Here is a 17,787-nt window from a genome sequence, read left to right on the forward strand (position 1 = left end):
GACGGGACTCTCTCTCTCTCCCACACACACACACACACACTGTCGGGATGAAGAGAGACAATGAACTACAAGAGTGGAGTTTACTGTGCCGATGCCGGCTCACACATATAGGCTGGTTAGTTTCTAGTACTAGATTGCACACTTTTGTGCACTTTAAAGTCAATATAAAGTTTGAAAGCATCTGTCAAAAAATCTAATTTACTTCAAGGGATATGTCTAATGTTTTTAAATGTGCATCAGCCGATGGCACTGAGTGTTTTCCCAGGATTAGAAACAGCCGTCACGAACTTTCCCGAGTATGAATTAGTTTGAGAAACACGCCATCTAGTGGACAGATATACGTCATGCAGGATCTTGCTACTATCAGCTATACACGCGCTTCATGTTAGGTAAATAACCTATGATTATATTACATATTTAAATATGGATTACGTTTTCACAAAGGGAACGTGTCTTTAAACAGTTTATGACTCATTGCTTAAATAATATGGCCAATAGGGGTGGAAATGTTGAGTAGCCAATATAGCTTTCTTTACATTAATTGACTCACATAAATTAATCAATGACAAATATTCACTGCAGTGGTTTGACAACCTCAGGTGAGCGGAAATGCTTGTGCACATTCGACTAGTAAACATTTAATCGAGGGATGTGTGCGCAGCTGTCTGTGGTTGATAGATGCATAGAATAATTTTTTACGTTTTTGCTGTTTTATGAGATTTTTGTGGGTCAAAGCAGTAGTGTTCAAAGTATATATTTTTAAATGTAGGCCAATTCTGCAGAAATAAGATTAAAATGTGATTCTGTAATAATATGGATGATATAATATTACACATTGTTCTGATGTTGTTTTTTAAATTCCTCAGCTACATGAACTAGCTATGTCTCACAGTGACTTTTAGAACGTTGCGCGTGTTCCCCTTCGAACCGTCAGTCGTACTGCGTCTTGCTAGACGCTATGGAAAACTAATTTCTCCGAAATACTGAATACTTACTGCACAGCCATAACAGTGCTGAGGCTTTACTCGCACGCTATTGGCTGGTCAGTGGGAACTGCACAAACTAATGGCAGAGCAGCGCAACTGCACGAACCAATCAGTGCGAAGCCCACCAGAATGGGCGGGGCATGCCTATAAAAGACGCTCGAATTGCCATGGATTCAGATTTAATCGACTGAAGCGACGATCTTCGGACCTTGCTGATCCTCTCAACTCGAAGCCAGCGCCTTCTTGCCAAGTCAAGTAGAGCCTGCAGCGGAACAGTGAGCGAGCCAGCAGCCGGCCTTGATCCAGTAGCGAGCCAGCGGCCTGCCTGATCAGCACGCTCAATCGCCAGCGATCCCGCAAGCTGTCACGCTGTCTCTTCGACCCAGACGAGTGCTCGCTGACTATCCAGCGGCTCGCGTGCTCGTTCAGAACGGGAACCAACAGATCCCTCAGAACGTTTCAGAGGATGCTAGGCCTCAGCTTCATCAGTACTCCCGCTGGTTATGCTGCACATGCGCTACTGGCTGAAACCTCAGGTTCCTCCCCAAGCGTGGTGCTCTGGCAGTCTTTCCTTCAGAGTGGGCCACGGCTGTATCAGAGCCCTGGCTCCCTGGTCGACACCCAGTCTCTTCGAGTCTGGGATGAGCTTGGGGACAGTCTCGAGACGAATGGTGGTCACCACGGATGCCTCCAACACGGGTTGCACATCAACTGCCTGGAAATGATTGCAGTAGTGCTAGCCCTCAAGACCTTCCTACCACGTCTCTCGGGTCACCACGTCCTGGTCCGTACAGACAACACGACAGTGGTCTCCTACATTGACCGCCAAGGCGAGCTCAGGTCAAGACAGCTGTACAAACTGGCCAGAGATCTCATCCTATGGGCGAAACGGCAACCTGTGCTCTCTAAGAGCAGCGCACATGCCAGGCAGACTGAACCAGGGTGCAGACATGCTGTCCAGGGGCCAGGTGTCCCCTGGGGAATGGGGACTCCCAGCGAGCTTCCTGAGGACTATCAGCGAGGCTAGAGCTCCGTCTACCAGGTGCCTCTCTATGTGGTCTGTGTTCTCTACCTGGTGCGCAGCCAGAAACCAGGACCCAGTCTCGTGTGAGGTATCGCAGATACTCTCATTTCTTCAAGATCTGTTGGATGCAGGCCGTTCTCCATCCACGCTTAAAGTCTATGTGGCAGCCATCGCAGTTTTTCACGTACCGATGGCTGGCCAGTCGGTGGGCAGAAATTACTTGATTGTCCGCTTTCTGAAGGGAGCCAGGAGGCTTAACCCCCCACGGCCCCCTACGGTGCCCTCCTGGGTCCTATCAATGGTCCTTCGAGCACTGAAGGGGCCCCTGTTTGAACCATTGCAAACAGCCATATTAAAGCCACTTTCGCTTTGCTATCACTAACTGCGCTACTGCTAGCCTTAGCATCAGACAAGCGAGTTGGTGAACTGCAAGCGCTCTCTGTGAGCGCTTCCTGTCTGGAGTTTGGTCCGGGTCAAAAGTCATCCTCAAACCAAGGCACAGCTATGTGCCCAAAGTGCTTTCAACCCCGTTCAAAGCACAGGTGATCACGCTCTCTGCTCTCCCCTCCGTGGAGGACGAGCAGCAGTTGCACCTGCTCTGCCCAGTCAGGGAGTCGGAGCAGCTTTTTGTAAGCTTCGGTGGCTGCACCAAGGGGTTTCCGGTCACGGAGCAAAGACTATCTAGATGGGTGGTGGATGCTATCGCTTTAGCCTACGATTCTATGGCAATTCGAGCATCTTTTATAAGTATGCCCCGCCCATTCTGGCGGACTTTGCGCTCAGTTTGGCGGGCTTCGCACCGATTGGTTCGCGCAGTTCCCACTGACCAGCCAATAGCATGTGAGTAAAGCCTCAGCACTGTTATGGCTGTGCAGTAAGCACTGCGTTATTTTATAAAGGCTTCAGTATTCCGGTATTTCGGAGAAAGGAGTTTCCCCTAGCAAGACGCAGTACTTGTTCCCTTATCTCAGGGAACCGAGGTTACGTTGGTAACCGAGTACATTATTAAAGCCATGTAACTTTCCACATTTACTCATTTACTGAGTTTGTAACAAGAGCTCTGATCAGCGTGAGATAAGGAAGGATCAAGAGACGAAAACATCCAGGAGAAGTACCGACGGCAAATGACAAACATGTTATGAGAATATATGTTTAATATCCTACATGAAAAAGTCACTTCATATTTTACACCTAAATGAGTGACCGTGAGTTACGGGAACTTTTCTGCCCCCTAATAGATGGTTTTAAACAGACCTTTTAACTTTCTCTCTATAATAAATAAATGAAGAAACCTCAAAAGTGTACAAATTTGTAATATTATACTTTGCACTTTAAAAATCAATCTCTTCAAATCACTTGATATCAAAGAATCGCTGTTCCCAATAATCAGTATTTTCTTTTACCAGTTAATGGACTGCTAGCTAACTTCTTGTGCTGATATTTTCCTCTTTAGATCAAGTCTCTACAGTCCATCTCTAGATCTGTAGAGGTCATTGATCTCGAGGAACCTCCTGTCGATGATCCTGAAGTCCTTCCCGCTGCTGAGCCTCTGGTGCAAGAAGAGCTTCAAACTCAAGTCCACGACGCTCCAGTCTGTCTGACAGCAGGTGAAAGGTCTCCTCTGATGATACAGCTGGACCGTAACCAAGTGAACATGAGACCTGAGGGTGAGTTTCTGCCACAGTCCCCAACAATAATCTCACAATATCTGCAAAGCACCACTAAACATCGTCTTCTTCTCTTCATCTTTTAACAGACGACATTTGCTGCCGATATGCAATTGGCCGTAAGCTGGGGCAAGGTGGATTTGGTGCCATATATGAAGGCACTCGTTTGGCGGATGGCCAGAAGGTTGGACTTTTTTTCTCTTTACTTACCACGTCCACGTCTAGTTTAGCAAATTGTTTTTGATCTGAATTATTTCTCATACTTTGACATCTCACTTTATCCTATGAAAGCCATCTTACTGTATCATATATTCAGCATTTATGGCTCTTGGCCTTTTATGATTTAAATTCTTGCTTGGAATTTATGATATGATCTCTACACACATTAATTGCTTTTGGTTTTGTCCATCAGGTGGCAGTGAAATTTATCCAAAAGACGGAACACATGGAATGTATCAGCATTGTGAGTAAGTGATTTTTCAGCAGACAAACTGAGTTAAATCCCTATTTAAAACCATCTGACATCATATTATGTTTCTTTCTTCCAGCCTGATCATCCCAAACCCCTTCCCAAAGAAGTCGCTCTGACAATCCTGGCCAATAAAGATCCAGCGATGGACATTATCAAGCTGCTGGACTGGCAGGACCAGCAGGACTTCTACGTCATGGTCCTCGAGCGTTTCTCGCACTGCATGGATGTGTTTGACTTTGTGGGACGCAACGGCGGCAGCATTGACGAGAAGTTTGTGTGGCTCATCATGTGGTCGGCAACACTAACCTCTGATGTGTGCTGTCGCCGTGGAGTTTACCATGGCGACATCAAATTAGAGAACCTGCTGATAAACTTTAAGAAACTCGATGTCAAACTCATTGACTTTGGATGCGGCGATCTCCTGACAGAGTTACTCTTGCGTGTATTATTTCTTAACTCTTGTCAATCAGTTAACTCAACACTCGTATCATAATGGATGCTGTGAAGACATGCTGTGGTAGAGACTTACACATCGGACAAACTCTCTTTCATCCAGGCACAGTTTTGTACTGCCCTCCTGCGTACAGAATGAAGGGTGAGTTTCATGGAAAGCCGGCGACGGTCTGGTCTCTGGGGATCCTCTTGTTCAGAATGCTGTGTGGAAACTTTCCAGATAGTTTCGACTTCTACAGGATCAATATGAACACCTGGTACAAACCTGGCTTGACAGAAGGTGATTTGTTTATTACTTCAAGTACAATTCTAATACAAAACTTCATAGGCTTTATAGGAGATGGCTGTATAGATAATGCAGGAATTTGTCACGGGTGTCTGACCTGAAGATCTCACAGCTTAGAAGAATGAAAGTAGAGCAGATGTAAAGTTTGTGGTAATAATCAGACGTCTTTCTCACAGAATGCTGTGATTTGATCTGCTCTCTTCTGCAGCAGAAGCCCGAGCGTCGGCTTGATCTGGGCAGGATTGTTCAGCACAAATGGTTTTAGGTACTGAGCCATGAGCCAAAAACTATAAACTATTGTAATGAATTTAGCACCCTTATTTCTGTTTTTCATTCCAGGTGTAAAACCAGTCACAGCCACTCCAGAAGAGTCATCTGTTCAGAAGGTCTCTTTCCGTTTGATGAAAAAATCCACCAAAAACAAGAGCTCAGGATGAGATGAAGGACCTGAGACATGAAACATTCAGGAGAAGTACAGACGGTAAATGACAACCATGTTATGAGAATATTGAACATGTAGTTTCCTGGAAATCTTTACACGAAAAAGTTACTTCATAACTTACACCTGGAAACTGGATCTTTTCTCACCTGTTCTAAGAGTAATGAATTTATGCAATACAGCTAATTTGTGTTTCATTTGTTCCAGGTGTAAGACCGTCACTCCAGAAGTGTCTTCTGTTCAGCTGTGTGTCCGGCGGACTGAATCGTTCCTGTCAGAGCTTCACAGAGATCTACTGTCAGCTCAAAAAAGTGATCAGACATGATGTTACCATACTGTGCCTTCAACTTGTGTAAAATTGTATATTACATATTTACAGAATGAAAGACATGGTTTTGTTGGTAACATGAAATTAATCTTAATTGATAAATAAAAAATAAAAAAACTTTTCTACATCACAAGATGGAAGATTCAGTCTTAGAAGTTCAAGAGAGAAAAATGAAAATTGACATTTTGCACTCTTTAAATTTAATCTTAAACCTACCTTTAAATTCTAACATTGACCTATTTCTTATTTAATTCCGTAAAGAAAATCATTTATAAAAGACTAAGAGAATGATTTTAGTTTGCAATATTGGTCACACATAATAATGTAGGTGCAGCAAAGGTTCAATGTCTTTTATTTTGAAATGGTCTTTTACGGTTTATTGACGCGTCAATTGAGTATAATTTACCTGTTAATTTTGCTGTGCATGGAATGAAGGAAGGGGAAGTAGCTGGGATGCTCACTTTCTGTTGTTCTGTTTCATTTAATTTCTGTTTATTTTCCGTTTTCTATCGTACTTGTCTTCATTCAACATGTTGCTGCTCATTTCGACATTGTAATTAAAACCTCCTGAGTGTCACGCTGGATTGTAGAAAGGCAGACGAAGAATTATTATTAGTCATAATATGATTGTATATCTATTGATATAGAATTGTGAAACGCATCAATATTAATGAGCATTTACACCTCCTCATATACAGCCTTTCTAACTAAAAACATTTCTTACAATTTTTAAATCAATATATTGTTTTTATGTGCAGGATGATTTTCACATCATTTTGAAGCAAAAATTCTAGGCTACAAGATCCAGTTCTCAAAAGTCTTGTGAACAAATATTCAGTATGGGTTTTATGGCCTTATTTCAGTGACTTATTTTCAGTGTAGTCTCAAAACTACAAACTCAAATCACCAATTGCATTTTATTTTTGAATTTGACAGGGACAATGCATTGTGACCATGAAAATTAAATAATACAATTTTCAATTTTGTCACATAGGCCTATATTTTGCTTACAGTTTTCTATAATGAAATGGTTCATCTGGTTTCCATTTTTATCATTTAATTGATTGATTTAAAATTGGCAGAAAATGCATTCCATATGGCAAAGCTGTTATCGTCAAATCAAACAGAACACGCTACACATTCTATAAATTGGTGTGCATAATTAAACACTTGTCACTTAGGCTATGAGCTTAACATGCCCTACGCAGTTATCCGAAAGTCTCAAAACCGATTATTTCAGAACTCATTGCATTGCAACTAGTTGCATTGAGTTAAGAAAAAAATAAATAAATCACCGTTCATATCTCCACCTACTGGACTGTTGTGAATCATGATTTATTTTTCTACCTAGCCTAGATGCCTTTTTCTTGTGTGTCTGTTTCTTCTTTTTATCTCTTTTCTTTTCATATTGGGATCCACTTTCCAACCTACAGTGACTAGCTATATCCCTCGTAGCCTCGTTTTCATTATATATCTATCTACGTCTACCCTCCCTGACTAAGGTGTTTACTGTAGCTTTAAGAGCTCTGGTTTTCTCAAACAGCTGATGCAGTGATGATGAAACGGTGACTCGCAAAGAACTGCTTGATTTAGTCTAGTGTATATAGTGGGCATTATGCATTAAATGATATTGCAAGTGCCATAAACAACATCCATACAAGCACAAGATACCGCAGCATGCTGCAGGGATGCGTCTGAGGAACATGATCAGTTCAGCAGATCAAATCACACTGACCCTCGGACTGTCCCGTGAGGAACTGTCTACTGCAGCACTGGATTTACAGAGGAAAACATGCTGAGACATGCTTTGGATTTGCTCAATGTCATCTACTTCACTTTGCGCGATTTCAGCAACTGAAAAACTAAATAAGGTCATAAAAGGTATGTTTTTATTTTTATAACATCACGAATTCATTCAGTATAGCCTAGGCTATATCCAGCAATAATGTAACAAAATAGCCTACACTAGGAGGATAACGTGATACAAATATATTTTTAAATGTACGGAAAATTGCCAGTGTCATTTGCTGGTATCTCCTTAAAAAAAAATGTTTTAATAAAATAAAAAAAATTTAAAAAAATGTTTTACCAATGTTTAGTAGGCTAATGTTAGTATATTGGTGCAATGAGGTTCGGTGACGTCATTCGGTATATCCAATACTGCGTCATAACTCCTTTTCTTATATGTGATGTATGTTTATTCTTTTGTATTTTCCCGTTCTCTGCCACACACACACACAAAAAAAAACTGCTGCATGGTGACATTTTTTCACTCTGACTTTAGATGCATTCAACATTTAATTCCCAACTGTATTCTTAAATAAAAAAAAATAAAAAAAAATAAGTTTCAAAAGAGTTTGTGAAAGTATGTGTTTTATTATGTTTACAATTGTAACTTATGTGACACTTAACAGTAAAAAAATCCCTCAGTGGCTCAATAAGACCCAAGTTGCCAGCAATAAAGTAGCATAGGCCTAATTTAATCATATATATATATATATATATATATATATATAATTAGAATTTTTTTTTTTGAAAATTAGGTTGGCTACCTTATTTTAGTGTTACAGGTTACTTAGTAATAACAGTAAATTATGCATAATTACATGCAACTAACCCTAAACCAAACCCTATTCCTATCCTAACCCTATAGTAAGTTAGTACATGTTGTTAATTAATATTACTCAGTACTTAAATGTATATTTACACCGTAAAAAAGGATACTTTATTAAAGTTTAACCCAATATTATAAATTGGTTGATCGGTTATTTATTCAAATTAGAATTTACCTTGCATGTTCTGAGATAATCTGAACTTTCATTTAGGCTATAGTTGTTTAACTCAGTGTAAAATACATCAATTAATTTTTTAGACCCTTCAAACTCAAAAGTTTGGTCATAGATATTCTTAATGTCAACCTAAAGAATAAAAAAAAATATGTATTTGTATGTTTTATGTATGTGCCTATTATTATAGTGTTTTATATAATATAATAATGAACTAAATGTAATTTCTTCTTATTATAGTGTTCCTGTACGAAGTGTATAATGTATAGTAGGCTACGTAGGACGAGTTTTCTGCCCATATCAAGTACATAAAACATTAACACTAGACTAGAGGACTTCAACTCCCAGCATTCATGGCGCTCTCAGTCAGAGTAAAAAAATCCGCAGATACACAACAAAACACATACAGCCTAGACATTCATAGAAACGCTCTTAAGAAGGCGTTATGCTAGATGATGCTGTTTTATGACATTATAATACTTTCTTTCTTCCAGAATCCTTATTTTAAAACACTGCGGCAAAGCGCAACATCTCTCTGGGACAAACCGTTGCCTGAACACCGCGAGCCGTTTATTAAACCGCATCAATACCTCTCAGGACGAGGAGGAGGAGGAGAAGGCGGGTCCAAGCGCAAAACACGGCCAAACTGAGCTTATAACGCACAGGATGGGATGATTCTTTGAGACTGAGACCAAAAGGGTCGGAGTAAATCAATGAATGCCCAATGCGGAGGATTTTCTCCGGAAGATAACAGTACAGCATTAGCGTAATGCTCCATGCGGAGTGATCGATGAATGTCTGCGCACGCGAATAACGGCAGTTTGGCTGAAAAGCAATGGCAACCATTCACGACCCGTGGTAAGTTAAGAATAATTAACGGTAGTTTAATGGCCGGTTTGTTGTTGTTTATGACCTGAATGAGACAATTAACTATTCAAAACTACACTATATCATAGTCTATTGTTATTAATAACAAATTCAACACGATAATTAACCCCTAAATTTGTTATTCCTATCTAATACATTAAATTGGTAGCATGTGAATTGTCACTAGATAGTGTGCATGGTACATATTATGCCCCACCCTAGCACACAAATACATGATACAGTCATTGGCCCACTGGGACTTTCATTGGTTGTCTGACAACAGGTCAAGATCTAAAACTAGACATATGTGTCACTCACTTGTGTTCTTGTACTGTAGTAAAATGTCATAATTTGTCTCAGCTGGTCAAAATACAAATCCCTTCAAGTTATGCCTGTTAGAAGTGCATTTGGATACAGCTCAAACTTGATAGCCCCTAATAGGTGTAATTTGATTTTTAACTGCAGAGGTGACGTGGCAGGATCCAGGCATTTCTATTAGGGTTTGTTGTTGTGCATGAAAGTATCATCAGTCTCTAGGCCATAAAAAAAGTTCCCAAGAAGACAAAGCCTTGCTTCTCCTTTGGAAGAACAAAAATAAAGAGATCTTTGTAATTGTGTGTTGTTTGTCAGACCCACTTTGTCTTAAGACAGAAACTCTTGACCCCACATTGAGAATTTGGAATTTAACTGGAATGACAAAAAATATAGAAAATGTCATTTTTTCTTCAGTATTAGCCTATTATCATGATGCCCAGATGGATCTCAATGGATGTCCAGTTCACATTTCATTTTAAAAATCAAGGATCATTCAAATATTTGCTTTGTAACATTGACTTTATAATTCTCATGAGATTTTTATTATTTTAATATAATTTATAGTTATTTACTGTATAAGATAAAAAATACTGTAATAGTCACAATGTACATGAACTATGTATAATAACATGATATATACATAATTTATACTTGAAATAGTTTTTTCCCTACATTGCAATAATGACAATTTTTTTTTTGTAATTTTTTTTTTTTTGTAATTTTTTTTTTATGAGAATTTGGGGGAAATGCACTTTATTTTTATAAAGACAACACCACAATGCACCATAAAAATAACATTTATTTTCTGTAAAAAAAAACAAAAAAACTTTGATTTTGAGGTGAAATATGACCTGACCATAAAAGGTTTCGTGAGATTCAAGACTGTGAATAGTTATGGGTTACAATATTTCCTTTGTGATTTTAGGTTGCCATCGGTGATAGTCTGTCATGACTATCTAGGCAAGAGGGTCTTCCAGGTTCCCCCGTCTACAGTGATCAGGTACATCAAGACCCTGATCTATCAAGAAACAGACTATCCTGTGTCTCAGCAGCAGCTGTTTCACAATGGAAAACTGGTGAGTTGGAAACTTTTGTAAAATTATTATCTCATGTGATCACAATCAACCCCACGAAATACGCAGGTTTATAATTCACCCAAAGAAACTGCTTTAGAAACGGGCCAGACGCCAGATTGTTTAAATGTGCTCCATTGTGCTGTAATCTATGTGCAGACCAGGGTAAGAGCTCATGATAGTTTCCAGTGTTTTGCATTGTATACACAGCCAAATCCACAGCGATGTTTGTGCCTTTCCACTGCACGGATCACAATACAACTGCACAAATAAGTCAAATCTATTTGGATTTACTTTTATGTTGCGGTTTCTACTTTTGCGTTCAGGAACAGGAACTGTGGAAGATGCCTTATGTCCGAGATGTCTTATGATGGAGGAGGGAGAGGTGGATTTTAATATCAGCCGATAAACTTTATTAATAAACAAAACAAAGGAGAATAGTCCAAAATACAGGAACTGTAGGAATTCAAAACGTAACAACTTTGGCTTAAACTCAAAGAAAATACAGGACAGTGGACAGAACTAAACTCAGGGATTAAGGGCATGTTTACACGACAACAATGTACTAAAAACGGAAAACAATTTCCTTTGCTTTTTTTGCGTACAGATGACAACATTGTCAAAACGATCCTTGTTCACACGGATACGTGAAAATGACAAAAAATGCTGTATTGTGCAGCCAGACCAGTAGTTGGCGCCTATAGACTGAACACGGAAGGTTTGTTCGACTTGAACCGGCGCTGCACAGACCAATCGGTGAATGACATCAAAGTACCGCGAGAGCGAATAGAATGTAGACGGCACCTATATGCTTTTGAATTGCTCTCGCGGTACTTTGATGTCATAAACCGATCGGTCTGTGCAGCGCCGGTTCAAGTCGAACAAGCCTGTAATATACGTATGCGCATGACGTCACCGTTTTCACAAATTCACATTTTTGTCGTTTACATGGAGAAATTAATGGTAATAGTTTTCAAAAACTTGCACAACTTGCAAACGTTACCCCCAAAACGGTGTTGTCGTGTAAATGAACATGCATAAAATGTTTTACGTTTTTAGTTGAAAACTGTTGTGTAAACGGCTCCTTAATACACAAGATAATGACAAACTTAACCAGAACCAGTTGTGCAACATAATTAGTTACCATGACAACCAATGAATAGTGGGAACATGAGAACACAGGAAACAGGAGCAGAACACAGGAAAACAAGGTGATACAAACTAAAAGCCAATAAAACAGAACATAAACCTGCAATACAGTATCAAAGTATCTGTATCAAAGTCACATGAGGTTTTTGATGTACATCTTGGCATGTATTCAGTAAATTAATCTAAAAATGTTTTATGGATATTTTTGAAATATTCTTTCAAATCTTGTTATTTATGATATCCCAAAGTTCCCATAAAACATGTGTTTGTGAACCCAGCTAATGACTTAGTGTAAGTGGTGCAACTATTTAGTGAAATTGCCCCTTGGATTCCAAATATTTAGTCAAATATAAATCAGAAAATATGATGAAAATCACATAAGATGAAATGTATTCTCTGGTAAATGGAATCAGAAGCTTTATGCACAAGCCCAAAGTTTTTCTTTTACTTTTCCTATGACCAGGTCAGGCCTCAGAGCCTTTTCTCTTAGCTTGAAGCGGGAAGCGTCCCTGAATGATGGGAGCAGGTGGGAGATTATTCATCTACTCTAAGTATGTCAGACTCAGAAAATAGCCTGGAGAAAGCCAGCTCTCAGAACTCAGCTAACATTCACACTACCCCAGAGGACCGGACCGGACCATACAGCCTGGTTCACATTTATTTAGTGAAAATTTCCTGTGCCAGTGTAATGGGTTAGTTGAGATGTATCTACCTATAGTCTGATTTTGTGTGATCATAAACTGTGACCGCTAATCTTGGCATCAGTCCAGCGTCTCTAATAAGTTTGGGAATTTTTAGCTTTTGGGAATTCTTCCTGGATGTGCCATGACAAGTTGGTTTCTTCCAAATGTCCTCCTAAAGAATTACATTTTTTCCCCCACAAATCATCCTAGGAAGATGAACTGCATGAAAATATGATGCATTTGATTTTATTAATTGCTCTTATAGTTGGTTAAAGGGTTAGTTGCCCAATATATGTTTTACAGGGTTCCCACGGGTCCTTGAAATCCTTGAAAGTTTTGAATCTGAAAAAAATAATTCAAGGCCCTGGAAAGTTTTTGAAAATAAACATACATAAATACAGGTCCTTGAAAGTGCTTGAATTTATTTTGTGCGAGAAGTTTTCTGGAAAAAATTCCATATTATTCCCTCAAGTCCGCTAATGTGTTATTTCGCCAACACTTCGTGGCCTATGCATACTAGCTTGCTTGATTTACGTTAGTTACGCGCATTTTCGCTTTACGTTAAGTGTTTCCCGTTAAGTGTTTTCGCACCAAACTACAACGACTGTACCTCAACATTTCATGCAAAAGTTAATATCAGATCATTTTAGAATACAGTATTAGGATGTACCGAATATTCTTCAGTTTTATGCAAATCAGAAATACGACAAATAGAATATCTGATCTCTGTCATATGGCCAAAAAAAGTTTTTCTGCATAGTTGTGTTTGACACAAAAAAAAACTATAACAATGTATCTTACAAGGTAACACGATGTAACCTTGCTCTCACTTGAAATGTGTCCCCACATTAAGTCCTTGAATTTGGGGATATTGGACCTGGAAAGTTCTTGAAAGGTCCTTGAATTTGAAGTTAACCAAGGTGTGGGAACCCTGGTTTTCACAAATTATCTTTAAGACAGCATGTCATTGAGTGTGTGTTTACAACAGAAATCTGATCATTTCTTTACATGAGATTTTGATTATTTAACATTCACACAATGAATGACCTCTACTCCCTGTCTGAATTCATTGACTGACAGAACTTTACAATACTACAATATTGCTTATCTGGGGTTGTTTACACGACACCACTTTCAATTACAAACAGAAAACCTTTTATGCATGCATAGCATAATACAGCAATTAATGTTGTTGGAAAAACCTTTCCGTGTTTAGTACATCGTTGTCGTGTAAATGTACCCTCAATGTTTTAACATTCACAATACATCAGTGAATGGCTTTTAAATGGTATATCAATTATATGTGACTGAAATGGTCAACATAAACATATTAAGCCTGTGCTTAGCAAGCTCGCCAGATAGCCCTGCACACAACATGCAGAAAAGAAATAGACATTGTGGCCACGAATTAAGAATGAAATCCCATGACTTAATAATTTGTGGCTGCGTTTTATTAATTCGATCCCTCATTTAGTTGAATCATTGACCACAATTTGTTTCCCCTTTTTTTTTTTGTTTAGTTTAATCAAATTAGCACAATGTGGCCACGATTTACCTAAAATGAGGGAACAAATTAACAATTTGGGGGAACAAATTCTTAGTTAATGGCATTAGCAATGCAATTTTTTTCCTGCATGTCATATACTAAACTCTGTTTAGGCTCTGTACTAAAAAACCTTTTGATTGATTTAAAGGGTTAGTTCACCCAAAATGAAAATTCTGTCAGTAATTACTCACCCTCATGTTGTTCCAACCCCGTAAGACCTTCGTGAATCGTTCATCTTCGGAGCACAATTTAAGATATTTTTGATGAAATCTGAGAGCTGGCTCACTCCTTCATAGGCTGCTAGGTAATCGATATGCCATCCCAGAAAAGTTAGAAAAGACATTAGTCAGTTAAAATAGTCCAAGTGACTACAGTGGCTCAACCTTAAGTTTATCAAGCGACGAGAATACTTTTTGTGCGCAAAAACAAACAAAAATAACGACTTTATTCCATTATTCATTTTCTCCTGTGTGGGCCTCTGAGTTTATGTAGTGTACATTTATTTTTGGGTGAACTATCCCTTTAACAAAATCAGTCTTTTGTTTAATTAATGTGATTTTGGTTACAATCTATTTTAAAGTGTCTTTATTACAGTGTAATTATACTTTTTTTTTGGTTTGGTTTAAAGATTAGTTGCATGTAATTATGCACAATAATACTGTTATACAGTAAGTACAGAAGCTCAGGGCTCTGAATTTGCTGGGTAGTCTTTTCTTCTGGTCTCTGCATGCACCTGATCAGTGTGTGTTAGCAGAAGTGCTGATTAGTGTGTGTTTGCAAAAGCTGATTCCACCATGATTAGCTGAAGACAGCAGTCTCTGTCTGAACTGGCACAATCTCAGCCTTGAATAATCAATCTCTTAATAAACTAAAAACGGTGGTATATCTCAGTGAATTATACACCTCAGTGCAGTTTACAGAGGTGCATTGCGGGCTAAGAGTTTAATAGATGGAGGGTGAAAAGCTTGAGAAAGGAATAATCCATATCCTTTCTGATGTAATTGTTGCTCCTGGCTTCATGCTTCTGCACGGCTCGTCACAATGTTTCTCAAGAAAAGTTAATTTAATCTAGTTCATATGTGCCTATTCAACGTTGTCAGAATGTAAAAAACACAAAAGAAAATCTTTTCAGTTTTTAGGACATCATTGTCCTGTAAATGTACCCTAAGACAAACCACTAACCATTATTAAACTAATGTGCGTAACATAACATGAATGATGCCTCAAATATTGCGGATTGTTTAGGAAAGTTGTTCTTTTAATACTCAGAGTGGTCGGACTTACAATGTTTTGCCTAACAGATAACAAAAGGACTTCCCGGTATTCCAGGAGGGGACCAGACCATAGAGACCAGATTATCATAGAGATCGGTGGGCTATTTTAGTTTGGGGCAGTAAGCAACTACCCAGAACACCCTAGCATTTGTGGAAGTGACTTTTGGATGCATCATTCCCATTTTCTTCATAAAATGCCCCAAGAATGATTAACTAGATTTTACATAAAATGTGTTTTTCCTTCTTGTATAGGTTCAGGATTTGGTTGAGATTAGAAGCTTGGTGCCACACGGGAGCCATGAAATAATCATGACGTTGCATGGACGAGGCCCGAGAGGAGGAGGTGAGACAGTTTAGGTGCAGGGACACTTTATTTATTCTTTATCAAGAATGTCTGCTGCTCCAATTGTTTTTTGACATTCTCTCACACGAAAATCTGCAGGATGACATTTAAAAACACAATATGGACTAAAGCATTTGGAGACCCATTTTAGTTAATGAGTTTGGCTATTTCAGCCACAGCACCCATTGCTAGCAGAGACATAACATCAATCCTGTTCAAAAAGCCTGTGGCCAGTTGCATGCTAGAACTAGTCTGACCAACTAGTAGTTTATCAATGGGTAATCAGTCTTACTTTTCAGATTCAAATTAGACCAATCTACTTTTTATTTAACAGACATTATGAACAGTCTTAAAAAAATAATTATATAACTAATGTGTAATGCTAGTCTAAGCAGTTTATGGAACAGGCCACAGGTCTATAAAGAAATTGTTCATTGGGTCTGGTGTGGAAGAACTTGACTGGTCTGCACAGCTGAACCCCACTGAACACCTTTAGGGTGAATTGAATGTTGACTGAGCAAGATCCCATCACCCAACATTAGTGAACTCACTAATGCAGATCCCTACAGATGCTCCCCAACATTTAGAGGAAAGATTTTCAAGAAGAGTAGAAGCTGTTATTCACTGAAAATCTTGACATCTGCCCCAGTTCCCCCTGGCAGGCTCATTAGAGAAGCAGAGAGGTCTAATTTGTGAATGAATCATTCATTTGAGTCAGATGTTTTCAACGAACCAGTCAGTCTAGTTCACAAAAGTATGAATGATTTGTTCACAAATTGGAATTGATCTAGTCCTCAAGTTCAACTCACTGAGTGATCCAGTCAAAGCGGGTAACGGCTCATTGGATTAGAAGATTATCAGTGAATAATGACATACATTTAGAAAGCTTGTAAACTTAAGTCCCCATTCACTGAACTGTAAAAACGTAAATTATTCCAGATTTTTCCAGGTTTGGAACGATATAATAAATTATAGGATGAAGGATTATTGTTTAAATATTTTTAGGGGTGAAATGTCCCTTTAACAAGCATTCATTGGAATGGTGTTCACGTATCCACATGACTTTGGCCGTGTAGTTTTATAGTCTCGCATTAGTGTGTGAAAGTTACTTATGCTGAATTTCTCATCATTTGCTCTTTTGCAGGGAGGTTTGGCCAGACTACACCACCGTTGGTTGATTTTTTGAAAGATATTTTGAGAAGATATCCAGAGGGTGGACAAATTCTAAAAGTAAGAATATATGACATTTAAAAATGTATGTAAATGGTCACCGTAAATGATCAAGTTATGGCATTTGTCATTATATCCAGCCTCAAAAGTTTCCTGCTCCTCTTATCATGGTTACTTTCGAAGGTACCCAGGAGAAATCAGGCTTTTGCATATTTTGCACCTTGATCATTGGAATAACCTTCAGAACATGTTACAGCTTAATCATTTTGTTACCATGTGAGAGTTTAAAGCTCTGCTAAAAACTGTGCAACTGAAGAGTGTAACTTCTACAGCATGTACTGTATTTGTAGTCCTTTAATGTTTTATGTTTGTACTGTTTTTTGTTTGTTTTTTGTCTGGATTTTTATCATTTTGTTTGTATTTTTAGGATAGTGGAGGCACATATCGAGTCATTACCTCTGATTCTGTTTTTAACTGTTCGCCATCCTGTTGAACAAGCGGTGTATAAGAATTTATGTGAACAGCTGTATGATGTGTCTGTCTATACAGGAACTGATTCAGAATGCAGAGGATGCTGGGGCCACTGAGGTCAAGATCTTGTATGATGAGACGGAGTATGGAGTGGAATCACTGTGGTCACCTGATATGGCTCAGTATCAAGGTAATGCAAATATGCTGATCGATTGCAACATGTCCCTTCACATGTTCAATATTATTTCTGACAATATGCAATAAACAGAATGAGTAGTTAAAACAGGCTAATAATCTTGAAATTACGGAAGCGTATTGCATTCACTTGAGGAAAAAAAATCTACTCTGTTTTTCTGAATTAACGAGTTAATTATCTCAGAATTACAGGATAATTTTTCATGATTTTTTTTTTTTGCTATGTTTTTCTGAATTAACGAGTTAATTATCTCAGAATT

The 17,787-nt window shown here is 38.6% G+C and overlaps 1 protein-coding gene and 1 long non-coding RNA gene across 5 annotated transcripts in view; both read left to right on the plus strand.

The window, feature by feature from the left end:
* Positions 1-4,636: 4,636 nt before the first annotated feature.
* LOC311297663 lies at positions 4,637-5,670 on the plus strand. The gene is made up of 3 exons (XR_014628860.1): positions 4,637-4,882; positions 5,228-5,369; positions 5,535-5,670. It is a non-coding gene; the product is annotated as an uncharacterized lncRNA (long non-coding RNA).
* Positions 5,671-7,192: 1,522 nt separating this feature from the next.
* Positions 7,193-17,787, plus strand: part of sacs (sacsin molecular chaperone) — a 29,578-nt gene continuing 18,983 nt past the window's right edge. Inside the window, exons 1-6 of one of the 4 annotated variants that reach the window (XM_084419291.1) lie at positions 7,193-7,536; positions 8,936-9,299; positions 10,549-10,699; positions 15,601-15,691; positions 16,836-16,921; positions 17,411-17,522. In XM_084419291.1, the coding sequence (XP_084275417.1) occupies positions 9,277-9,299; positions 10,549-10,699; positions 15,601-15,691; positions 16,836-16,921; positions 17,411-17,522 (463 nt within the window). In that variant the 5' untranslated portion in view covers positions 7,193-7,536; positions 8,936-9,276. Of the gene's footprint in view, positions 7,537-8,843; positions 9,300-10,548; positions 10,700-15,375; positions 15,445-15,600; positions 15,692-16,835; positions 16,922-17,410; positions 17,523-17,787 lie in introns of those variants that run through there. The other 3 variants (XM_084419293.1, XM_084419292.1, XM_084419294.1) reach the window with 3 other exon arrangements.

The sequence above is a fragment of the Rutilus rutilus genome (assembly GCF_951802725.1).
Source record: "Rutilus rutilus genome assembly, chromosome: 9".
Taxonomy (NCBI): Eukaryota; Metazoa; Chordata; class Actinopteri; order Cypriniformes; family Leuciscidae; genus Rutilus; species Rutilus rutilus.